Raw genomic sequence first — 26,696 nt, 5'->3', positions numbered from 1 at the left:
TATAAATGGCTGAATTGGTTCTACATTAATGCACAAGAAGTCTATTCAATTTATCTTAGAGGGTCGTCAGTCGAAATTATGGAGTGGTGGAAGAGGCTGCCTCGTAAGGTGGCTGCGAAAGTTGTTAGTGCTGGGTTTGGGGATTTTCTGAGCCACTTGCTCGTGGCTGATAGAGATAGGAAGTTGCCTGTCGCACTTGCGGAGCGATGGTTGGACTCAACAAACTCCTTCCACTTGCCTTTCGGAGAGATGACACTGACACCCTTAGACTTCACCTGTATAACCGGTGTTGCAGTGGGCGGCTTGCCCATTCCGTGGGATTACAATGTTAGGGAAAATACCAATTACATCAAGGAGCAATTGGGTTGGGTGCCAGCTTTTGCTTCTGCCGGTGCCATCAGAGTTACTGATATATTGTCATTCTACAAAGACAAGGCGATTGACGAGAACGACAACGTCCAGCTGGCACATTGACTAGAGCTTTCTTTCTATACATGCTTGGCCGTACTTTACTTAGCAACACGGCCGAAACAATTCACCTGTGCTGTCTGCCTGCGCTGGAGGACGTAAATCGTATAGGGGATTATAACTGGGGAGGGGCGGGGATGGCAACCTTGTACAGATTTATGTCCGCCGTCTCCCGACGCCTGACGAAAAGCCTTGGCGGCTACAGCTTCGTTTGGAAGGTAAGTCCAGAATTGCCTTCACTCTGTCAATTCGACATTTCCATGTTCCGTTACATAAACTTTTCTGGCAGTTAGTGTTCATCTCGAACGCTTCACATAATTTGTAAGACCATGTGTAGGTGTGGGCTTATGAAATTCTTCAGTTAAGTCTGTATAAACTGAAACAGGACGAGAGGGACGTATTGCCCAGAATGTGGCGATGGCGCTCGTGTAATAGAGCCAACCGACAATCACCGTCTACGATCGAACATTTTCGCTGCGCAATTGACACCATTAACCCGGAAAACGTTAGTTCCCGTACTTAGAACATCCAATAGTTTCTACCGCCTAAGTGTTAACAGTTGTTATGAATTTGTTCCGCCTGTTGAATAAACCAATGTTACATCGCTTGTTAATTGTGTGTCATAGGTCAACTGGCTGCCCTTCCCTGCAATGGCATTGCCGAGTCGGTATCTCAAATTCAAGGAACTAACTGCAACGCGATTGCTTTTGGATGGCCCCATGGGAAGATTTTACTACCTGGGCGAGAGGGTTATTAGGCAGGTGTATGCAGGTGTATGTGCAAAGCAACCTCCCCATCGGCCATCAGATATGTACGGCACTGATATAATTTCAGGAAACAGGCTACATGATGTGTTTCATGGACTGCCCATTGCAAGCCTATACCCAGATCCCCCTCCATATGCTACGTATGACGAGTTTGTGCGTAGCAGGCTAATGAAACCAATGACTTCCTCCACGTTGCCACCCAGTGGGAAGGAGTGCGTAATTCATATATGTGACCAGTTGCCACTAAGTGAGGCTACAACACCGTCACTGAAACATTCAATTAATTACCTTCCCTGGTCTGTATTGTGCATACAAACTGATGGATCACTGGAGCAAGAGGGCATTCACAGAGTTGGTGGCGATGTAATAGGGTTGCCTCTTCCATGTGCTATTGGTGATGTGGTATGACATTCTTCGCCCTGTACTTCACCCGCCATTTAATTTGAGCAATTTGTGTAAAATTAATACAGACATCTGTGTTGTTTCCGCTTAGGTGCCTAGACACTGGTACGAGAACCTGCTTGTTCAGTGCATGGGTCTGAGAAAGAAAGTTTTAGAAAAAAGTGCAGAAATATTTCGTTTGGCATCCAATGTGTCGGACAACTCACAAGTGGTGGACCAAAGGCTACATCAAATACAGGTAATTTTGGAAAGTGCATTGAAGCTCCAAAAGGGGACAGGGAAACGCTGCCTTTCGATGTGGAATTGGTGGCCGGGAATCCTGTGTTTCTAAGCGTCCGAACACAAGTGCCGGGACGCAGACATTTACGAATGAACTTGGTAGAGGCAAAGCTCACGAATGTCAGCGAATTCATAATGCCAAAGACTGAGCACCCATGGCCCATAACCGCAAACAAGGTTGTGTAACCGGAGGAATGAGTATGCAAACTAGTTGGGAATCCCCACCAACAAAGCCAAGCTGTGAGCAATCGCCACGTGTGTTGTGTAATTCTGATACAATTTTAAACTTGAACACGGAAAATGTTAACAATTGACAGATAATTGGTAACGTTGAACTTGTTTGTCTAAATTTGTACCGTTTAACTGCTTTGAACGAAAATTTGTCACCGTAAATTTCCTACAACTAATTTATAGTCCTGTTCTTATTTTTCGTCTGTCCCAGATTGTTCTTCACCTGCAATTGAAGTTTGTAGTGAAATTAAATATTTACAACAAAACAATTTAAATGAAAGTTGTTGTTACTATAAATCTATCACATTTAATGCATTACATTTTTTGAACTTATTTATATCATGACAGAAAAGCCTTTTGTATGAATGCAACTCCAACACAAGAATATGAGTTCAAGTTTCCACACTGTTGTACAGTAATTAGTGTGAGGGAGGCTGACGAAGCATTGCTACCTAAGTGGATTGTTCCAACAAGGTATACCAATTTTTGTTAAACTATGTCACGAAAAAAAACTAGTGTATCAAAGTTGTTCGGATGGAGTGTCAGTAAACATGTGAAATTTTTTCTACAGTTCATAGGCATTTAGATTACGTACATGACGCGGACATTGCATAATTGTTATAATTAATAAGAAATTCATTAATCGTGTGCAAACAAGTTACGTGAAATATTGTACTCCAATGGAAATGTACAAATGCTGTAAAAAAAATTAATCGTGTTCAGCTCTGTTTCGTTACTTTGTGCACAAGACACATTTCCCTTTTTCTTTCACTTCAACAACTTCCTTTGCAAATTTCTGAGACTAAGCTCCTACTGCACCTTTTTCCGAGAGTAAACCCCCTCAAAGAAATTATAAATATCTATCTATAATTACATAATATATATAAATACTAATTAACTAATATTTTACACAGTTATAACGTATATAAGATATTAAATTTAATCATTTTGCAACCTTATATGCATAATAATAAACATATTTATTATTATATAAATTATTAATCATACATACACATATATATTGTAAGGGATAATTTCAGAAACATCCCCTGAATTAGCTTATGGAAAAATGGAAAAATGGATAATTTATGGAGAAAAGGCATAAAGAGCTGGTGTTTTAGTGCAGACCTGGAGTACTTTTTTTATCCAATTCATAAGCAGGGTTTGAATTCACTGCGCTAGTTAACCAATTTTTCATATATAAACAAATTTACTAAAATTAAAATAGCATATTTCAAAGTTACGCTTCTATTTTGAAGTCAACTACTCTTAAATAGCTAGTACTTAATTCATATAATGGAAGAAACTCGTAAAGAACTGGTATATTATGGACAATTTTTTTTGTTTACTTTAAAATATTTCATTTATATTAAATAATTCAAAAAATGCTAGTTTTCCTTTCGTAAAGATGTTTCTGTAACGGCTTTTGAATTTTATTTGCAAATATTTATGTATTTAACAAAAGTAAATGATTTATAATAAAATGTTCATACAAAACGTGGTACTTCATTCATGTAATACAGAAAAGCCATAAAGAGTTGGTACTTTATGGGATATTTCCTTTTTAAACTATTTTTGATTTATATTACGTAGATAACCTACTACTTTTTTTTTCATAAGAAATTATTGTACCATTTTTTGAATTTTACTTAAAAACATTTCTAACTGAAACAGCAGCCACAATAATGGCACAAAAATGGTGCCTTACTCCCTAATCCAGCTTTACTTCATGTATTACTCTCTAAGTTTGTGTTATTGTTGTTAGGCTTCATTAATCACTGTAGATGCCTTTTTCTTCAACTAAACGGTAATAATAAACCCCAACATCAGTAATAAATCCCAACTTCATACCATATTTTTGTAATTTTGGCCTTCATGATGTCAGCTAAGGGACCTAATAACTCAAAGGCAAGGGAGGTCAGTCAAATTTTGAGAATCTCAGGGGGTGCCAGTGAAAGTGTCAGAAATCTCAGGGGAGGTTTCTTAAATTATCCCTAATAAATATATTACAAATCACATCGTAATTGATAGTTATTAGCTAATTAAATATATTAGTACAAATGTATTAGTAAAGTTACTCGAACTAATTAATAATTTCTATTAGTAAATATGTATAATTATTAGTATAATTCATAATATTAATTATATTACATAAATTAATATACATATATAATACATATAACTAATAATACCATTGTTATTGGTGCACTGAAGAGATGCATAAGCATTGTGAGCAATGAAAATAGATGGGGAGAAACAGAAGTTACTATTCCTACACCTGAATGGAACGATAGGCAAAAGAAAAGGCGTTAGGCCTTACGCTCATTGGTTAGGATAGCAAGGAGAGGAACAAATAACCCATATCGTAAAAGTAGTTCATAGCAGCAGCGTAAGACACCAGTTTACAAAAGTTGGGCAACTGAAGCTGATTCCCAAGTAGCCACTTCGGAAAACGTCTATCCCACGAAGAGATTTTGCGCAACATACGCTTCCACTTAATTTCCTATTTACAAAAAAGGACCGTAACAAGTTTGGTTCGTCCAATAAACAATTTGTCAACTACTTACTCTCCTATTAACCAATGCAGTAGCACTATTTGCTACAGCAGTGCTTATGACGCAACCTTGACAATCATGCATCTGGTGATCCTTCTGTGCATGGCCCCTTCGGTGGAACTACAATGACTTACCCATGTAGACCTAGCAATCTTGAATACTCTTCACCCCCCGATACATAACAAAAGACAATCCCTCAACCCGGTGTTACTCTGTAACCTGTCTGTCGTTATGGCTGCTACTTCCATGCACAACCATACCATCTCTTTCAACCTCTGCATTTCACACCTAAAAGAATATATAATAGGATTTACACACGCAACAATAGTGAAATAAGAACAACAAAGCCATTTACCAACAGGTACTGCATCAGTACAATGACTGTTTACTACCTTTGAGTGGTTGTGGTCATAACAGCTTACAATGGCCCATGACACATTCAAACTTACATTATTTACACTTCAATGGTAACGGAATCAAATTTTTTAAACACCACCACAACCTGTACCCAGCATTCCCCGGATTCACGAATACCTTGTAGCCTTCTCATGCTCAAAACAAATTAATGCGAAGGAAAGATACAAACCGTTCCCCTTCTACAATTTCGTACTTGTTTCATGGAAAGACTACTCTTGCACCTATACTCACCAAAACCTGCCTTAGTTATTGCGTAACTGCAAACCGAAGCATCACAACAGTAGTGCCTCATCTTTCTCCTGGACTTCTTTGTTCGTCACCTGTGTCCCTTCCACCGCTACCGAATGGTTGTGGTACAAATGCTTGTCCTCTTCATTCGCCTAAGTCGCTCCAACCCGTACCAATTTCAAATGATTTTTCCAGCGAGTCATCCAAACAATTTTCCATATAATCATCATGAACTGCTGTGTTGTGCGAATTCTTTTTGTATGGGTATGTTCGTTGGTTGTGGCCTGCCTGCAATCTTCAACCCATATATCACATGTCAAATCATTTGTGACTGCAAGTAATCACGTCAACTAAGCATAATGCTAACATTACACCACTTCAACTTTCTTGCATTGCCAATAACTTTGTATACTTTGTATACACTTTTAATTATGTGTTTATTTGCTACTGTTGATAATAAGAACGAAAAATACCCACTTCTTCATTATTACCTTCACTGTCCACTTCATGTATTTTATCAATTAACTACTGTATAACTACGTATGCAATTCCGATAGTACCTGCAATGACCACACTTTCTTTTCTTCTTTGCTTCTGCATGCTTGTGATCACCTTTAGACCGGGACACCCTGGGATCTAACAGCCCGAACGTTCTTCTACTTCTATCGTTCCTCACTCTTGAATCCATTGCAAATCCGTCTCCCCCATATCCCCTGTCAATCCACTTCTCCTTTAGGTCCACAGAATGCTTGTCAAACATCTGCTGCAGGTTATTAAACGCATCATCCATGTAGGAGGCATAGTAACACATAGTATTACAGCTGGACTTTAAAGTGCCATATCTGGCCATTTGTGTTAGCTGTTCGTCTACAACAAATGCTTTCATTCTATTATTAGTACAGTAAACTCCCTTTATCCACCGCTTCGAAATGCATGCTTCTGGGATCCTGTTCATTCCTACTACCACCATTACGCGAAACATGTGAGCACAAGGAATCCCCTTTGACTCGAATTTCATGCAAGAGCAGATTAGCTTCTTCATTGACCTATCATAATCCACCCTCCAACTTATTTCGTGTCCACCATATTTCGAGTAATAATATGTACGACTCCCTCCATCCTCGCTCCAACCCTCAGAAATTAGAAGTCCTTGCCTGTTCAAATGCTTCCTCAGCATGAAGAACACATTCCTTGTAAACACCTCCGCTGCGCCCCCCTCTAATTCGGGCAGGATTGTGGTTAAGACTGGTTTTGTGTTTTCGCTTGTGTGAACTGCTTTGCTCTCAGTATGTCGAAGCCATGCTATTGCCAAATCGAAACTTCTAACGAATTCATATAATCGCATTTTTTGAAGTACTCATTCAAAAAAGCATTCATTTTCTCACACGTTTGAGTACTTCTCATACCTGTAAAAAAATGACCGCGTAAATAGGCCTCTGCCCATAACCTTCTCCTACGGTACAACTTCTTCACCCACTCATTCTCTACCACCCCACATTCATTAACCAACCTAGCCCACCGATCCTCAAACTCAAGAGTGCTACACTTTCTCGTCATCAGGTTATACAACCTGTTATTAAACTCCTCGCAGCGAATATTACTCTGTACATTTCTATACAAGTGCCACGAACATAGCCTGTGACAAGCATCCGGGAGAAGATTCTTTATGGCTCTTCGCATTGCACTGTCCCTATCTGTCATCACTGCTACTGGCTTTCTACCTTTCATAGTCTCTACAAATGTACTTAGCACCCATTCATATGTTTCAATCCTCTCATCTGATAGCAGTGCACAGCCAAAAACAGTACTGTTCAAATGGTTGTTTACCCCTGCAAGTACAACTAGTGGCTTGTGGTATTTATTTGTTTTGTATGTTGTATCAAACACCAATACATCTCCAAATACACTAAAGTCCGCATGAGATTTAGAATCTGCCCAAAACAACCTTGTCAATCTTCCTTCATTATCTACATGATATTTATAAAAGAACATGTCATCGACATCCTTCTTTGCTGCCAAGAACCCAAGTGCCCCTTCTGCATCGCCATTAAAAATATCTTTTCTACGTTCCTCGTCCATTCGGTTATACAGATCCTTAATGCAAAATCCCACGTTACTATACCCTCCGGCTTTGATAACAAAATGTTTCATTATCTGGCATATTCTGGCCCCAACCAACTTTAGACTTTTTGCCTGCGCATATTCTGCATCGCTCACTTTTCTATGCGACCTAATGTGTTGCACACTTGTCGCTGATGCCAGCGGGTGATTGTGCTCCATAATAAAACGTGTCACCACATACTTTACCGATTCTATGTCATACTTCACGCGAAAGCAAGCCCCACACCCGGTTCTTGTGATTGGTTTTGCTTCTCTTTTCCGGTCTTCATAATTAAACCACTTTTCATTCCTATAACCTTCACAGCAACATACCCATTTTCTAAATCTTGAAATGCCATCTGCATCTCGTTTGGCATTACTTTTACGAATCCCAAATCCGCTTAGTTTCGCATACAAATTATAGAATTCCCCAGCTTCTTTTTCCGTGTCAAATGTTAATTTCATTACGTCATCCACGCCTATTGCGCCCACCAATTCATCTGCCTCCTCATCTTCGTGTCCTCCTATTGAACCACCACTTTCTTCAATGAATGTGTCTCGGTCACACTCAGGTTCTTGGTTAAGGTCAAATGACCTTAACCTGCCGCAATCATCCATCCCCATTTTTCTGTTCTCTGTTTCCTGCACCATGTCATGAGTTTTAAGCGCCCCATCCTGCCCCATAGTTACAACCCCTGTGTGGTTGTTCAATGTTTTTTCTAACCATGGTCGCTTAACATTTTTATTTCAGCCTCCCCATATGCTTTCGTTTGTAACATAAATACTGATCGTCTACTAATGGAACAAAACATATATACACGATCATTTCAGTTAACAAACCATACTTTACCTCACAACTTTCACAAAATGCAGACGATAAACATTACTCTAACATTCATATACACAGTTTTATAAGTGTGGCTGATGCAATTATATCAACCTTTAGCACAAAATACCACTATCGACATGCATTTTCATTAACACCCACAAACTCAACCTCTACTGTGTGTTTCTTTAATTCTTTTCACATAAGCATGCGTAATGCAGTATGGGGGCCATTATCGATGTCCACACGGCCATCCAAATCACTCTGTTTTAAGACTTTAGTCCTGTTACAACGTCTTCTTCACGTCTTCACTCATTTCTGCTTAATTTTCTTTACACAATTTAATACAAATTAGAGGACCAACATTTCCTACGTACATACACAAAGCTTGGTGCACAAATAAACTGCGATAATTTTTCGGTTTCGTTTCATCTTTATTCGAAGACGCAGGGTCTTACACCCCGTATTTCGTATTCCTTATTCCTCTATCATTGCCTCTTACAAGAACTGTAGAAATCACCTTACTAGACGTACAAATGTTTTACTCATTATTTTACTCCATTTTTCAAAGTTATGGACAAAAGTACTCACCTTTGATTTCTCTGCTTCTGTTCCACGCCGCTGCATTCTGTCACCACAGCTTCGGAAGGGCCTTCCTTAGATATATCTACCGTCACCGCCTGAGCCTGAATTTACGCCAGTAGACACCACCTCTTTACCAAATTTTTGCCTTCGATTCCGACCTCACCACCTGTCTTCAAACACATGCATCACTGCTGGCCCCAACGTGGCTGTGTGTTTAGTACCTAATATGTTTCCTCTTCAGTGGCCCCAGCATGGCTTTGTTTAATACTGCTTACGCTTCGTCTTTGATGTTTTATACAACAAAACCGACACCGGCGTGTTAATTTTTATGGTTTCCGATAAATAATTTTGTATTCAAGGAAATTGGGTTCTTCTGACTGTCTGATGGACGAAAGCCGTAAAGAGCTGGTCGTTTATAAGACAACCGTTTTAACTAAATTTTATCCCATAACCCAACATTTGTATTTAAGGCACGTTGGGTACTCTGTCACTGTAATGGTTGAAAGGCACAAAGAGCTGGTCTTTTACTCACCAACGGGTTTAATTTCATTTTATCCGATAAATCAGTCTGTCTTTATGGCACCTTGGGTATTATGTTGTTGTAATGGAAGAAAGCCAAGGGAGCTGAAACTTTTAAACTGAGACACCCGTTTGAATATAATAATGGTCCTCAAAATGGATTTAATCTTTAGTTGTAGTGCAGGAAAGCCATAAAGAGTTGGCTCTTTATTCAAAAATACATTTGAATATGATATTGTGCGATCGCTAACATTTGTATTCAATGAAAATGGATACTCCGTTGTTATTATGGATGAAAGAGTTGAAAATTGGGGTTGTTTTAATAAAGTTAACGGGTTTATTTTTACTCCTTAGCCTATTATATTTATGTTAATTCCGTTTCACCCCAATGCATTTCCAGCTTGTGCAGTACGTTACATTTCCAATGTCCAAATCGCGGTTATAGGTCATCACTTCCTTTTCTAGAATTATTCCCTTTCGTCGTCCGTACTTGTTAGGTTGCAACGTGGAGGCTTCTTTGCCATATTATTTGCTTTCCACACCTGTCTTCGAACTTTGTGAATACACTACAGAAATTACCTTCAAATTATGACTAATGCAATGAACAAATGACTTAATTTTTTTCTATGGACAAAACTATGTAAAACCAACTCAGTTGTAAAGGTAGCAGAGTCAATGATGTAGGCACTGGATCCCAAATAACTAACATGAAGGTAACTAATGTTTCTACAAGTTTAGAAGACAATATGAAATGGTCAAAACCTCGATGGCAGTTTCTAAAATTATCCCAATAATATAAGGAAAGGGAATATTGACCCAAAAAAATCCTTTTGAAGTTGTGGCTTATATCACATGAAATACTTGTGTCACGGTTGCATAACATAGTTGTATCACCGTCCAATAGGCCCCGATTGTATCTCAACTTCTAGCAGACCTGGCTATGCTCTAATTTCTGCAGTTTCATGGAAAATTTGAGGTTAATTAATTACACTTTGCCCCTCTAAATTGGGTCTTAGAAACAGTTTGCCCTCCAACTACTTTAAATATGTACACTTCAGCACCTACTATGATCAATCAAAGAATAGAGATAATCTTTTGTTTAGAAATTTTTATGATAATGACATTAAAGTCCACCGATAATGGCTGTATGAACAATATGTTACCCTTTACATGAGTACATAAAGTACTTACTAGATGGAGAAATAACATGCTGAAGTGACATGTATGCAAAGCGCTTCTCTCTCTAAATTATCAAGTTAGGTGGATGCAGCAATATATGATCAGAAGATGCTGAGAGAAAAGTCTTGAATATTCGCATATGACCAAACCACCTTAAGCTATGTTTTCTCTTTTTTCAGATACCGTTTCAATACGTAAACCTACCTTTATAATGAGAATAAATGTCAACGCATGCGACAGATTGATGCATAGATTTTAGAGTTTCATGCAGTGGTGGAGCTAGGATAACTTTCCAGTGATGGCACAAATGATAGAAAAATATTTTAATTTTGCTTGAAGTACTTAATACAATAATAATATTTACAAATCAAATAGCATATGCATTCAATAAATATGCAAAACATGCAAGGAACCTCTTAATGCGCTATACTGAAAAGACAAAATCTTTTAGCATAACAAATCCATTCGTTGGCTACGAATCCTTAAAATGTAGCTAGTATTAGTACTACATTCATAATAAAGGGATGTATTATGTTTGTTATTATTATTTTTAAAATATTTTCTTGTAAATGATGAGATTTGAGAAATCAGGAGGGATTAGAGGGATTAGAAGCCAGAGCCTCCTCTAAGTTCTAGGGGTATTTTATTTGTTATTTATTTTTTCACTGTCTATAACTATAGAATTACTTGCAAATATACGAGTTGATTTTTACAATTACTAGGAATAAAAACAAAATTTTTGTTAAACTTAATACCTTAAATGAACAAGTTCATTTGGTCAAAGGGGGCTCGGTTGCATATGAGTGGGGTTAAAAAACATTCTTTGAACCTTTTCATATACAAAACTAACTTGTTGCTTTGGCCAATAGGGACACATGGTATTCGTAGGTATGCCCTAAGGATTAGGATTTTTTTTTATACAATTTAATTATTTATATTTATTGAATGACATTTGTCTTATTAATTATCTCGATATTTCAATTAGTATAAACGATACATACATTAATGTAATAATAAGAGAAAAATGCAGTTTTGGTACCCAAACTTTGACGCACGAGCAGTTTTAGTTCCAAATTTTGGACCAAAACAAATTTGGTACCCAAATTTTCAAATTTTGAGCACATTAAATACCCTGAACGATTTTTTCCCAAATTGCTACCGGAAAAAGCCACGTGTCCGGGCACAATTGTATGAACAAAGCCCAAAAAAAATTTCAAGTGCCATTCTAATACTAACTATTAAATTTAAGGACTAATAGCGTAATAAAGTAAAAATCCAAGGACTAAAATAAAGAAGAAAACGATGCTGCACTAGAACATGTAGATTCTTCACTTGCAGTGCACATCGTTTTCACTACTACTTTTTTGTTAATGGAACAGATACCGAAGAGGAGAAAACAGAGCTCGTTAATTAAAGACTTTCTCTAGCTAAAGATGAAGACTTTTACCAGTATTAGTAATATTTTCTTTTGCATTTACTGCTGTTTCTTTACTTCTTTCTTCACCACAGCTTCCTCCTCCTCCTCCACCACCACCACCACCACCACCACTAGCCACCACTACGGCCACCGTATCCTCCATCAGCCATTGTTCCCTGTTAGCCATTCTCTTCCACCAGCTCCTCCACCAACCACCCTACCTGAACCTCCTTTCCCCTCCCCACAGTCTCAACCTCAGCTCCAACCAAAGTACACTTTCACCTCCCACTAATCCTCAATCCGAAAACAACCCATTTTTCCCTTCTATTTGGTCTCCTCCGCCAGCTTCTTCGCCGCCCTCCCCTTCGCTTTGTCAACTTTTCCTGCCAATATCTCCTCCCTCATCCTCCCCCATTCTTCCTCCTCCTCTAATAACAGGCCCATTTCTCACAAACTGATAGCTGTCATTGTCTCGGTATCCCTTGTCTCCACCGTCTTCATCGCCGGCATTGCCACCTTTATCCTCCTCCACCACCACCACCGACGCCTCCGCTACTACCACCAACACCAATGGGCTTTCTCCAAGACAGACAATCTTCGCCTTTTCTCGCCCAACGCCACTCTTTCCGACAGCACCACCACAAAAAACCCACTTCCAGGAACACCTCTGCCGCCACAACTACCCCGCCACACTCTTTCCTCTAACAGCTCAGAATTTCTCTACCTGGGAGCTCTAGTAAGCTCCAGAGATGTTAAAAATGAGGCATCTAATGTTCCTCAGAGCTTAGAAGATCACCATAATACTGTCCCTTCAGCTTCAGTTTTAGCTTCACTTCAGTATCAATGGCTAGGCTCGCCGGAGCTCCAACCGCTGCCGCCGCTGCCATGTCAACAGCAGCAGCACCACCATTTCCACCAAGACTACAGAAATGGTGCTGCAAGCAACATGGGTTCCGACGAGGATGATGAATTCTTCTCCCAAAGAGGATCCACTGGGGAAAAGTATAGTCCTGTCCACAGCAGATCAGGTGAAAATCTCCCTAGCCCAAGTTCAAATTCACTTGTGTTCCATTTTGGAGCAATTTCTGCAGCAAGTTCAACTCCAGTAGAACCACCTCTGACAATCAAAACGGAACAAATTCTAAAGTAGAAGTGAAAATGATGTGCACAGCAAGTGAAGACTCTACGTGTTTCAGTGCACTATCGTTTTCTTCTTCTTTTATTTTAGTCCTTGAATTTTTACTTTATTATACTATTAGTCCTTAAATTTAATAGTTAGTATTAGAATAGCACTTGAAATTTTTTTGCGCTTTTTTCATACAATTCCGGCCGGACACGTGGCTTTTTTTGGTAGCCATTTGGGAAAAAATTGTTCAGGGTACTTAATATGCTCAAAATTTGAAAATTCGGGTACCAAATTTGTTTTCGTCCAAAATTTGGGGACTAAAACTGCTCGTGCGTCAAAGTTTGGGTACCAAAACTGTATTTTACTCTAATAATAAAGTATCATAATTATGACAAATATTAACTGGGATTTATTTTAAATATTTATATTTATAGTATTAATAAATGAGAAACTATTAATACAAATAGATTTCTTTTTATCTGCCAATCATATTTGGCGTGTGGATTTCGATGCCTATTTTATTAATAATGAAATTAGGAAAAAGTACAACGAAGGAGGGCGACATAAAGCCTTTACCTCCTGACATTGAATCTAAAAAATTACATATACCTATCTTATCTAAACAAAATAAATCCTTAGCTAATGAAGAAAAATTAGAACTCAATTTGTAAACGTCAAATCGCCCATGTTGAATCCAAGAAGCTACCAAAGCTTCTGCAACATCATTTGCCTCACGGAAACAGTGGAACACTTCGGATCCCTCTTAACTGTTGCCCGAATGTCTGCCAGAATCTGAAACCTTCCTTCCAATACCCCAACTAGAACCAGGGAGTCTAGTTCCAAACACACCTGTGATTTTCCATATTTCTAGCAAAGCTGAAGACCAACTAAAAGTCTAAAAGAGCACGCGCCTCCGCTTGTAAAGAATTTGTCTTGCCAAAGAAATCTGAAAATGCACCGAATTCAATCCTTACAGTTCCCCCTCCACTACCATGGTTCGCTATCACGGGTCACGGTCGCATCGCGGTCTTGATTATTCCACATCCGTTGTGGCATATCGGTTGAATATCGGGTGATACACACATTATAGCACGTGAAAGTTTTCAAAAATTTTTAAAAAATTACTAAAATTAGAAATATACCAAAAAAGGCATAATTTAAAAAATATCTGAGTCGACTAGAATATATCGATCGGTATCATGCATCACAAATTCGAATCGGCCAATAATGACCGAGTCAGAGCGAATCATCGTGGATATAGTAATATCCATAATTCGGGGATCAGTATCGTATTTGTCCCCTCCGTTCCAGTTACGACTAGGCCGATACGTATCGGTATCGACCGATATTGCGAACCATGTCAACTAGTAACACCTTCTTGCAACACAGCCGAACCATCTGTATTCAGTTTAGCAAACTCAGGAGACGGAAATTGCCACTTAACCATTTTAGAGAGCACCCGTGGCCGATGATATGTCAATGCAGTAATGACATCTCTCCAATTAGCATGCCAATGACACGTTTTAATGGAACCACCACATCTTGAACCACCAAATGAAAAATCTGCACGACAACAATCCTCCTACTAAAACCGTACCACCTTCTCAAGCATGGCATGTATCTTGATTGGCTCCATCTATAAGAGTAAACTGTGCTTTAATTGCAATCAAAAAGTGAAAGGCAGTATGCAGTAAGTACCAATTATTGCAAGTAGAACAGCCCGCACCACAACTAGGTGTGAGTTAATGCTGCAAAAGACATACTCTGCTCTCAATGCCGCAGTAAAATTGTCACAATTTGGTCCCATCATTTTTGGTTTAGCACTATAATACTCCCTAAACTTTTACCAACTCCGAAGTTTAATTAATAAGTTTAGCTATTCACTGTTACTATTAACTGAATTGTAAGTCTACATTACCCTTGCTAGTCCATTTCACAGTCACGGATTGTATTTGACCTACAAAGTACCACGTAGAAGATTAGAATAGCAAAAGAAAGTGTGAAAGGGAAAACAGAAGAAAGCCTAACAAGCAAAAACAGAAAAAAGCATTGATTTTCAGAGTAAAATTGGTTATAGCAGAGTTAATGGATATTAGGAATGGTTGATCTTCAGCTATGGACTGACAAACAATTATGGAATACTATCTATTACATCTTCAAGAAACAACTTCAAGGAAGCATAGGATGATCCTCCTCCATTTAGAGTCAACCTGCTCTTTTCTTTGATTTCCTTTACCTTGTCTCTGATTTCCTTCTCAGGATCCATCAGATGTTTAATCCCTCTTTCAATCACATCTGCACTCAAAATCTCACTACTCACACCCAGTACGAAATCCCTTTTGAAATCTATTTTGATCTCCACTGCCGTTGCCAAGTCCTTCACCATTAAGAACGCATTCATCTGCTGCTCAGCATAAAGTGGCCATGTTGCCACTGGCACACCACACCAAACACTTTCCAATATTGAGTTCCAGCCACAGTGAGAAACAAAGCCCCCCACAGCAGGATGGGATAGAACTGCTGCCTGTGGTGCCCATTCAATAACTTTTCCAACCACAGCAGTTCGCTGCAAGAACCCTTCTGGCAAGACTTCATCCAGGTTCTCATACTTACTTGGAAACTCAAAATTTTCTTTAGGTGAAGGCCTTCTCAATGACCAGAGGAATCGATATCCACTGCGCTCGAGTGCATAGGCAATTTCCTTCACTTGGTCACCATCAAAACTACCTCCACTACCAAAGCAAAGGAACACAACAGAACATTCTGGCTAAAGATCGAGCCATTTCATAATCATCTCAGTTTCTTGATTTTGACTATTGCTTCCCTTCAGATTCAATACAGGCCCTACTGCATATACTGGTGGGATGGTTTTATCATTGCTCAAGGCCTGAATCGCATGGGATTCTAGCTCAAGGAAAGTGTTAACTATGATTCCCTTGGTCTCCTTGAATCTTCTGACCTGATCGAGGAGCATGTCGCCACCTCCATCCTTGTCAAAAAATGCAGGTGACAAAAGTTTAGCTGGAACAGGATTGATGTAAGTAGGCAAAGCTAATTCATCGTCTAAATTCTCGTAATGGCTCACATCTTCATTGAGATCATCTCTCAGACTTTGCAACTGGAATAAAAGGCCAAGCAGTGCAGCACCGCCTGGGCAAAATATATAGGAAGGAACCCCAAATTCATTGGCTACATCAATCAAAGAGGTGCAAAACATGTCTATGACGATCCCACCAAGATGCGACGAAACACAATTGGATATTTCAGCAAGAACCTCCCTCACACAACCTTTATAGTTGTCGATATAACGAAACAGAATCGAAAGAGAAGATGACAATTGAGAAGAAGGCTCTTCTTTCATGAGGTCAAGGTACCTTATGTGCAAATTCGGAGTTTCTAACGACGAATTTGTGTAGCTACTGACTTTTGGATCAAAGGGCAGCTTCATAATCACGACGGTGATCGATAATCGTTCATCACATTCAATGAGAAGCTTTGTTAGTTCAACACATGATACCAAGTGGCCAATCGCCGGCATAGTAACGAAAACCAGCTCTGCTTTTTTCATTTCTTTCACTTTCTTTATTGACTTTGGCCAGTTGATTGAAGATGGGAATCCAACCTTCATCTTTCTGGTTTCTACCTAGCTTGCAGCGCACGCCACGTGTATCTTATCTGTTTACTTTAAAAGTAGATGTGATGCCTTTCACACTAGTGAATCGAGTAGAAATCAAAACTACAAATGTTTCCAGGATTTTTACCTGATAAATGTAAATGTACTATCAATAAATTGCTTTGTAATGTTGAACTGTGAAATTTTATTATCATTAATCAAGCTAATCATTAAACTCAATATAAAGTAGTTTCTTTCTCGTTTTGACATTTAATTATCAACTTTATGCATTTCAACTCATCCAATAGGCATGTTCTCCCCCTACTTGATGTTTTAGAACAAGAGTACTCTTACTTTATATGAGTTCAAGGATAAAATGCGATGCGAAGTAACATTGTGAGAGTTTTATATCTGTTTATAACTTTTCAAAGTTACAATGTCCTTCATGTTACTACAATCCTATTCTGGGATAGCAATGGGATGGGTTTGGAATGGGAGAAGTGCCATCCACTAATCCGCTCTCCAAAAAGTCCCAGCCCCCTCCCCATCCCCAGTATCTCTGGCCCCCTGCACCCTACTACCTCTGGGGTACCCCCTTCCTACGCCTCTAGCATTTTTATATTTTTGCTTGATTTTAATTTTTTATATATGTAATACACTAATAATGAACTTGCTAAAAATTGTTTTACATTTATCTAATGTGAAACAAAGTTTAAAAATTATTTTGATCTCGTGAATCTATTTATGTATATATGATTTTATATAAAATCAATCAATTATCGTACTTTCTTTTTATAGATCTAAAAACAATATCAAAATAGAAAACATAAACTAACGTAACAAAATTATTGGTTAATCACAATAAATTAACAATAAATATTAAATTAATTTATTACAAGAAAACATCCTGTTATTAATATTAATATTACATACATAGAGTTTTATTATATTGTATATTTTTACGTTCTACATATATAAATATATAATACTAAATAATTAGCGGCAAACGGGATAGGGGTATTTTTCCCTCCCTCCCACCCCATTTAAAGCGGTAGGAAAAAGATCTCCCTCGACCTTGTTGATCATGAATATCCGCCTTGTTGTCATCTTGAATCCTATTCTTAAACTTATAAAATCACAATTAACAATTGCCGAGAACCACTAGTGATGCAATGGATCAGTAGTTGTTAGTATCAATTATTGGAGACTAGTTATAGGTTAAAGAGGGATAATGTAATTATTCTCTTCATAGCAGTTCAAATTGATTTAGAGAAAGCTTATGATCGTCTAAGTTGGCATTTTTTGAAGGAAACCTTGGAGATGGTGAACTTCCCTACGGGCCTTGTTTCTCTAATCATGAGTTGTGTGCAGGCATCAAGCATGGAAGTTTTATGGAATGGAGAACGAATTGCACCTTTCACACCAACAAGAGGGCTCCGTCAAGGGGACCCCCTCTCACCATATATGTTTGTCCTCTGCATGGAACGGTTGGGGCACCTGATCAGTAGTGAGGCTATGCGGGGGGTTTGGAAACCTATCAAGACGTCCAGAAGAGGTCCAGCAATATCCCATCTCTTTTTCGCGGATGATCTGATACTTTTAACTGAAGAAAGCTTACAGCAAGCTAGAGTGTTACGAGGGGTATTGGAAAGATTTTGTGCCTCGTCAGGACAAAAGGTAAGCATTGAAAAATCACGACTTTTTTGCTCAAAGAACGTAGATAGGGATTTGGCAGAACAAATCAGCGTTAGAACAGGAGTAGGCTTAACAGATAATCTAGGGAAATACCTTGGAATGCCGCTACTACACTCTAAGGTAAACCGAAGCACATATGGTGAAATCTTGGAAAAGGTTCATACGAGGTTGCAAGGTTGGAAGAGCAGGTGCCTCTCATATGCAAGCCGAGCTCTCTTGGTGAAGTCAGTTATATCCTTCATACCGATATACGCTATGCAAACTTCGTTGTTACCGGCTACAATTATTGCCGACATTGAGAAGAGAATTAGGAATTTCATTTAGGGAGAAGGTGAGAAAAGGAGAATGCATCTGATCAATTAGAATACTGTTACACAACCTAAGGATAGAGGGGGGTTGGGAGTTCGAGAATTGAAAAGAGTTAATAGAGCCATGCTTGCAAAAACATGTTGGAGGCTTTTAAAACAACCAGATGCTAGATGGGCCAAAGTACTGAGGGAGAAGTATGGCGTCCATAGCAGAGATGAGCTCCCGCTCAAAGGTAGAAGTATACAATCATATACCTGGTAGAGCCTATTGGAAGGGGCTAAATTATTACAAAAAGGAATAAAATGGAGGCTAGGGAATGGTAAGAGGATAAAATTCTGGCTGGATTACTGGATAACTCGAGAACCTTTGATCAAGAATATTTGGACAGAACTCCCGCAGGACAAGGTCCATAAGGTGGTGAGTGATTACTGGACTGGCACAGGATGGGACTGGAGATCCCTTGGGAATTATTTGCAGCAGGACCATTTGGAAGCCATACAAGCAGTTCAAGTCTATGGAGGAGTTGGGAATGAGGACAAATTATCATGGGGGCTGACAGCGAATGGAGACTTTACAATGGCATTTGCTTATGAGGTGGATGGGGAACATGATGCTAGCGAGCAAATAGATACTAATTGGGATAAGTTGTGGAAATTAAGGGGGCCTAGTAGATGGCAATTTTTACTTTGGGTTGTGAGACATAAAAAACTTCTTACCAATTCAGATAAACAAGCCAGGCACTTGCATGCTACTGGGCTATGTGACCTATGCAAAGCGAGGCGGGAAACTACGCTCCATGCATTGGCAAACATTTAAAACTAAATCTCTAATCCAGTGGGTTGATTGGAATATTAAGAAGAAGGACATTGGAAGGATGAAGGAAGTGTACTGGCCTATGTTATTCCAGCAAGTGGTTTACTGGGCGTGATCTACACGGAATGAAGTCATGCACCAAGGTGTGTTGAGAAAGTGTGAGAACCCGTAATTTTTCCATTTTCTAGGTTTTCTTATCTTCAATGGTTTGTTTTCTGCACTTTCTGTATCCGGAAAATTTTCTAGATAATTTTTATGAGTAAATATGGTTTTTAGATGATTTTTCTAGTATCGAATAGGTTTTGAGAAATTAAGAGCGTATACCGGATGTGGGACCCACTAGTGCGAAAAGTTCGGAAAAATTCGGTCAACTAGGTTAAGTTTTGGATACTGGATTTAATTTATCGGGTGTTAAGAGATAAGTAGAGGGTGCTAAGTGGATTAATATAAGAGAGACAAGGTAGGTGAGCATTTAATAAAAGGTGACAAGTGTCACCATTTGATTGGTTGAACCTTAAGACCACTATTCATGGTCTTACCATTTGACTTAAATAAACCAAAAATGACCCAAAAATCATCAAAAAAATCCTCAAGGTGGCCGGCCCTCTCTTGCTCTCTTTCTCTCTCTCTTACTCCAAGCACAAGGAAGAAAACACTTCAATCTTGTTCCAAATCATCAAAACCAACCATCCAACCTTGAGTTTGCTCCATAAAACCACTTAAGGAAGTGTTGGTGAGTTGTTGTGTGAAGTTTTTGGAAATTTAAGGTGACCAATAGCTCTCTCTCTCTTGTTTTTAAGGTAAGTTGTGAAGAACCACCCTCCTCCTTTAATTGATGCTTAAATCATGCTTAGTGGTTGTATGAGATGCAAATTTATGGGTTATTTCTTGATTTGTGATTGAAATGATGAAGTTTTATTATTTTTGGGGATTTTTCTGTTTTAATATAAGCATGATTGTGTGGCTATCTATGATGATTAGAAATGGTATATAAGGCATCTAGAAGGTGGAAAAAGTGGAAGATTGCAAGTAATTTCTGTTTTGGAAGAAAATTGAAAAACCTAGGGTTCATGAAGCTACATTCTGTCCGAATTTTTAGGTCCTAGATAGAGGCCGAATTGGCCTTAGCTCAAACCATGAACGTTGTAGGGAATGACATTTTAGAGGTGCCTACAAAATTTCAGGTCAATCGGAGTAGTGTAGAATGAGATAAGTTGAAATTACTATTGCTGTTCTGGTTTTACCCGAATGCAAGAATTGCGCCTGTAATTGGTTGTTTTGGCTGGAATTTCTTCCGAATTGGCTGTTGAGGTATTCTGATGAAATTTATCCCTGTTTCTTAGCTTTCAACTGGTTTTGGAATTTCTGGATTTGGACTTGGAGAGCCTGAGTTATGATGTTTCCGCTAGAATACATTTTGGTGAATCTGTTTTACGTTTTTGATGTAGTATCTTGCATTTTTGACCTGTTTTCACTCAAAACTGGGTTGAGTGACCTTCTGTGATGTTGTAGCCCTGTCTTTTAGCTTCGAAATGGTGGATCTTGCACCCTCATCCGATAATCGTAGTGAAATTGGTGCCATTACCGCAAAACGAGGACAAAAACTATTTTTTTTAGGGCCAAAGCTAATTGCATTTCCGAATTTTCTGGTTTCCTTTAATGTTTGTGTATGCTTAGGGAACCCTGTTTTGGTAGTATATAGAATTGGTCTATGACTTATAATCGAGTCTTCTTGTATTTATTTGACTAGTTTAGGGCTTGACTTTCATATCCGATCATTTCCTAGCTAAATTTTGTACTTGAATGCCATTAAGCCTAGTGAACGGCTTTTGGGAATGAGATTATTTTTGTACGAGATGTTGGGACTGATTTGAGGACATAATGAAGCCATGATGGCTGGAAAATAGGTAAAAACAAGGGTTATGCTGCCGAAATTTTTTCTTGAAGGCTAGTCGGATTTACTTGTGATTTGAACGAAGGGCTTTTGGGTTGTTTGAGCCTAGGTCTTCATGTTACCTTTTCGTTACCAAAAATCATGTTTTGCACCCTTACTTTAGTAATTATTTGGCGAGGCATACGACTGGTAGTCGAGCCTCACATGTGCATTCTGTATACTCTATTTTGAAAGCGGAACCTTCAATTGTTTTCCTTGGATTATTTTAGGGTTTCTTGGTGATTAAAACTCTCTTTTGGGAGGTATCTGCATTGACCCTGGTGAGTGTACTACTCACTTGTGTGTTACTATATGGCTTTGAATGTAAATTGCTTGAAGTGAATTGAATGTGAATTGATTGAAGTGAGAGTGTACTTTATCACTCTCGCTTATTGTTTCGCATGTTATTGGAAAGTTATTGGAATGTTATATGAAATGTTACATGAAATGAAAGTACTTGACTTAGTGTTGATTGGACGAGTATCCAACGACTACAAATGTTATCAATGAGCTCAACCCCATTGGTAGTTGATTGAATCGAGCCGGCGAGGGCTTGGTCGTGCCAATTAATGAACCTTGGGTAAAGTTATATGGAATCTTGTAGTATGCGAGACTCTCGATTCCGGTATACTCGAGTAATACCAAAGTGCAAGTGTTTGGAGTTCGGGCCCGGTAGGGGGATGTTAGGTGGAAGGAGTGGAGAGAAAGTGGAGTCTACGGTTGGTTACTTTTGAACATTGACGGAGAGTCAATGACGTCCGATCAAGAAATGCAAACGAGGAAAAGGCTCTTGATAGCCATCTGTATCCTTTTATCACCATATTTGACGTGTGCCTTTGCTTATTTTTACTATTTTGAATGAAAGCTTGATGCTTATATGCACTTGGTTGCGTAAGTGATAGTATCTCACTGGGCAATTAGCTCACACCGTTCCTTTTGTTTTCCTCACAGGAAAATGGAATATGACTCTTTTTGGAATGAATCTTGATAGATGGTTGCCGAATGAACTAGATGTATATTTCTTTTGTTTTGTATATGAAGTGAAACCGTAAATGTATCTTTAGGGCCGTTTCACTTTCAACTTGGCAAACCGTGTATATATTAACTTTTGAAAACTTTTGTATGCCACTTTGGGTTGTAATTGCTAAAGTTCAAGATGTGAATGTTTGCTTGCTATTTGGTTGGATTCTGACGGGTCAGTTACTATTCATAACCGACTCCGAATTTATTTTTTATTTTGGGTTATTTTGCCCTTTTGCCTTGTTTACGCGCGTTATACGTTCCGGAACGCAATGGATCGCTCTAAACTGCACCGTTAGTCCTGGCGAGAGCTGGGCAGGCAGTCCGCTAACCCCTTTGGTTCGCCTTAGGGGAAAGTGGGGCTGTCACAGAAAGGTCAGAGTTCGGCCTGAGATTCTCTTACAGCAATCTCTGATAGTACAGGAGTTACATGCTGACCGCGATTTGGTGGGTAGGCGGCAAATGAAGTTCATCAATTGGAGGAAACCACTAATGGGATGGGTTAAACTCAATATCGATGGCGCAGTCACGAGAAATCCAGGTGCATCTAGTGCTGGAGGTCTTATAAGAAATGATCAAGGATGTTGGCTTAAGGGGTTTAGTGCAAATTTGGGGCGTTCAAGTAATATAGCAGCAGAGCTCTGGGCAATTTTTTTGGGACTGAGACTAGCTTGGGAGCAAGGGTATAGGAGGGTGGTTATTGAGTTAGACGCGCAGGTGGCTTTGACACTGATTAACAATGCATCTGACGAGAGTCCATATTGGAACATGGTTGCGGGTATTCGGGAGTTGCTAGGCTATGAATGGGAATGCTGCTTGGAACATTCGTGGCGTGAAGGAAACTGTTGTGTAGATTATCTTGCACAGCTCGGAAAGGGTTTAGCTTCGGGAATGACTGTCTTCTAGGATCCTCCACAAGTATTATGAACACTTCTGGGCCGTGATGTTTGTGGCGTGGCAATACCTCGTCTAGTTAATATGTAACGGGCTTTCACCCTCCTTTGTACCGAAAAAAAAGTAGTTAACTAGAAGATGTGATGGTTGGAAACATTCGTAGATGTTTTGGTACTATAGTTTTCTCTTTGGTGTTTAAATATATTTGGAACTTTACGTTAAAAATTTTTTTAAATTTTTTTTTATTTGAAGTATATATTATTATTCATATTTGTTTTATGTGCGTATGTTTGTCAGATGTGATTTCTGTTATTAGTGCAGATTTTAATATTTAATGAAATTTTGAATTGTTTTATAAAAAACTTATAAATCTAATCGTTAGAACAATATTTGCTATACTGCTCACAAAAAGTCCGTTCTTAAAAGCATTGCAAAATTTTTATTGTAATTGTTTACTTTTAAAACAATAAAATCACCGCAATGAGTTGTTTCCACTTTCCAGCCATTGCAATTGTGGACTTCGGGAAAATTCAACCCACTCGAGGTTTGCATCATATCCAGAGAAAACTCTAAAATGTGGGGATCGAAGATTTTGGAATATTAATTTCACATTCCTCACTTGAGGTTTTTAACAATTTTTATTGTCCTCCCCTAAAGTTTTGAAAATATTATTAACCTCCCTGAAACTAATTTTCTTATAACAATTCAGCTCAATTCAGAAAAAGACACAATAAAAAAAATGATTTTAAGAGAGAGAAGATTTTGTAATTTCACAAGTACCCCTTAACTATAGCTCACCATAAACAAGATAAAATAAGCTAAATTACATTTTTATTTTTGACTGTATGCATGATCCAACTCATTCTTTTCACTTTCTAGTCCATTATTAGATACGAGATCAACAAAAAATTTCCATCATCTGCAATTAAAAAATAACAGCTTTCGAAGTTTAACAAAAGAAAACTCTTTTCTCTTAACTTAATATGCTGTTATTACCGCAATTTTGAGAGGAATTAGGCACTGCTTTCAAGCCTCTTAAACCCTTAGTTTTGGTGAAATTTGATAAATGTGTATTTTGCATATTTTAAGCATTTTTATTATTTATATTTTGGTGTGTTTTAGTCATTTTTATAGTTAAATAACTAGGTTTCTAGTGGGAGTGTTCAACACAATTATAGGGGAGCAAATGTACTTGCAGATGCTGTGACGCCCTCACTTTCCCAAGGATGAACCCAAGGGTATCGGCGGAACGCCTGCCCAACTCTCGCCAGGACTCGATACAATATCAATCCAAACTTAAAGTAAATAACCAAAATAATAAAAGTCGAACTGAAAAACTAAATCGCTTCCATACACAAATGTTCAATCTTACATCACAAGTTTTCAAAATACATCAATTTTTTCCAAAATATACATCTTCCAAAAGTCGTCTAATCAGTACATCAAAAATTCTAATCAAAATAGCCATCATCTAGGCTTCTCCATAAATCTTTGCATTTCATCTCCTGTTAAGGAAAACAAATCTAACGGGGTGAGCAGATGCTCGTGAGGCCAAGAAAACATGCAAAACACGCAGTTCAAATAACAATAGCACTTAAACAAGAATGAAAGCTATAAAATTCAAGTAGTTCACAATTAACAATGAAACACACTTGATAAGGATATGGGAACTCTCAGGAACTATATTCCACTTGCTCGATCCAGTACCTCCACGAGTTGACACTCCGTCAATTGGGTAGGTTATAATTCCGCAGAACTTCACTTACACTTCCCCATTCACCATTACATCTCCTGCTCCGGGCCCGTACTTCTTTTATATAAGGCGATACTACTCGAGTATGCCAAGCGAGATCTCTCTAATAGATCAAACTTATGAAATTTTCTTATGGCTCCCCAAGCTTCATGTCCAAGCCCATGCCGGCTCGATTCGCAAGGTCGGCAGATGAGTTTTGGGCGTCCCCCACTATTATCACTATAAATCAAGGAGATTCATTCCAATCGACATATGCAACCATAGCATAATTCACTTACGCAACACTTCACTTAATTCACTTAACAATTCACTTCAAGCAATTCAATTACACTTCACTTAATTCACTTAACAATTCACTTCAAGCAATTCAAATATACTTCACTTAAACGAGAACGAGTGCGATAAAGTACACACTCAACTCGACATTTTCACAACACTCAATTAATGAAAACACTTAAGCATGTAACAACACTTCATACACTTGACACTCACCAAGTCAAAACAAAAGTGAGTGAGCGAGCAATTAAGTCTTTAGGCGTCCGCTTCGAGATTCTCTTGAAGATCTCCTTGAGCACCTGAACAATATAACAAGTACTTTCACTCACAATCATGTATTAATCAAGAAAGAAGGTTCACTTATTTAGACTAAATTAAAGTCTCAAAAGGGAACCTTAATCACTCAAAGTTGAGGTTCAAAAGTGAGGATTTAACAGCACAAGAGAAACTGATTTCCTTCATGAAATCGAGTTTAAAACGATCAATCAATATCAAAGAATAGGGAAAAGTTTCCAAAAACTCATTTCCCATCAAGTCGGAAAATTTTAGTTTTGCACGTTAAATTTAGAAAAATCAGAACTTGTACTTAGTAGGTCTAAAATTGGAAAACTTTACACCATTGGAATCTTGGTTCAAAGTACTAAAAGTTCTTAGAAGACATTTTTCCAAGATTCTAAATGGAAGGCATTCAATTTTCAACTCAAAGTGGCTGATCTGAACAAGCAAGGCAGTTTTAGTCATGTTTTTCGGCAATATTTGGAAATTTGGCAAAATTCACAGAAAGTGAACTAGCCTTTGAAATTTGTAACACAATAAGAGATATAACCAAGGTTTCAAACATAACAAACATCACTAAATTCGGAGTCTTGAGCATCAAGATATAGTAGTCCAAACTTGGCTGGAATTTGAACACTAATCAGGGATTTTCCAGGTTTGAAAAGCAAACTTTGGGACATCATTTGGGTATCAAAATGGTATTAGAATAACACCAAATTTGGTACACTTAAACCTCTATATATAGACTACCCCTGTATCAAATGTCATGCAAAATTTCACGTGGGAAGGTAGTTAACAAAACTACCAAAGTTTAGGAAATTCTTAAAGCAAATCTGTCCTCTTGCTTTCGTTTCCTTTTTCAAACATTTTGCACCATGAAATCAGTCCCAATTCAGTTCATTTGTGAAACCAAGGTCTTATAACATCTAATAAGTAATTGGTAGGTAATTGACACCAAAATTTTGGAAACAAAAAGTCCCAAACCAAACCTAACCATGCGGCTAGCAAGAAGAGA

At 38.4% G+C, this 26,696-nt stretch overlaps 2 protein-coding genes across 2 annotated transcripts; both read right to left on the bottom strand.

Moving 5' to 3' along the window:
- Positions 1-2,319: 2,319 nt before the first annotated feature.
- Positions 2,320-8,131, bottom strand: LOC113743832 (protein FAR1-RELATED SEQUENCE 5-like). Its single transcript, XM_072049546.1, has 5 exons — positions 6,754-8,131; positions 5,908-6,649; positions 4,922-4,990; positions 4,715-4,811; positions 2,320-2,370 (listed from the first exon to the last, which is right to left on the bottom strand). Exons 1-5 carry the CDS (start codon positions 8,129-8,131, stop codon positions 2,320-2,322), a joined length of 2,337 nt encoding a protein of 778 aa, XP_071905647.1.
- A 7,099-nt stretch (positions 8,132-15,230) lies between these two features.
- LOC113743831 (UDP-glycosyltransferase 71E1-like) lies at positions 15,231-16,727 on the bottom strand. Its single transcript, XM_072049545.1, has 2 exons — positions 15,943-16,727; positions 15,231-15,831 (listed from the first exon to the last, which is right to left on the bottom strand). Exons 1-2 carry the CDS (start codon positions 16,725-16,727, stop codon positions 15,231-15,233), a joined length of 1,386 nt encoding a protein of 461 aa, XP_071905646.1.
- Between the last annotated feature and the right edge of the window lie 9,969 nt (positions 16,728-26,696).

Source organism: Coffea arabica, chromosome 5e (genome assembly GCF_036785885.1).
Source record: "Coffea arabica cultivar ET-39 chromosome 5e, Coffea Arabica ET-39 HiFi, whole genome shotgun sequence".
In the NCBI taxonomy this organism is placed as follows: Eukaryota; Viridiplantae; Streptophyta; class Magnoliopsida; order Gentianales; family Rubiaceae; genus Coffea; species Coffea arabica.
The sequence above is the reverse complement of the archived record's forward strand: the minus strand, read 5'-3'. Positions and strand labels throughout refer to the sequence as shown.

What these genes read in the sequence shown, in the direction of transcription:
- LOC113743832 (XM_072049546.1), bottom strand. Translation starts at nt 8,131, where the DNA reads ATGGGGCAGGATGGGGCGCTTAAAACTCATGACATGGTGCAGGAAACA. An exon ending in GCAGCCATAACGACAGACAG is followed by an intron (nt 4,812 to 4,921) that starts GTTACAGAGTAA and finishes GTTCCACCGAAG; the next exon opens with GGGCCATGCACAGAAGGATC. An exon ending in CTGCATTGGTTAATAGGAGA is followed by an intron (nt 2,371 to 4,714) that starts GTAAGTAGTTGA and finishes CTTCAATTGCAG; the next exon opens with GTGAAGAACAATCTGGGACA.
- LOC113743831 (XM_072049545.1), bottom strand. Translation starts at nt 16,727, where the DNA reads ATGAAGGTTGGATTCCCATCTTCAATCAACTGGCCAAAGTCAATAAAG. An exon ending in CCACCAGTATATGCAGTAGG is followed by an intron (nt 15,832 to 15,942) that starts GCCTGTATTGAA and finishes TTGCTTTGGTAG; the next exon opens with TGGAGGTAGTTTTGATGGTG.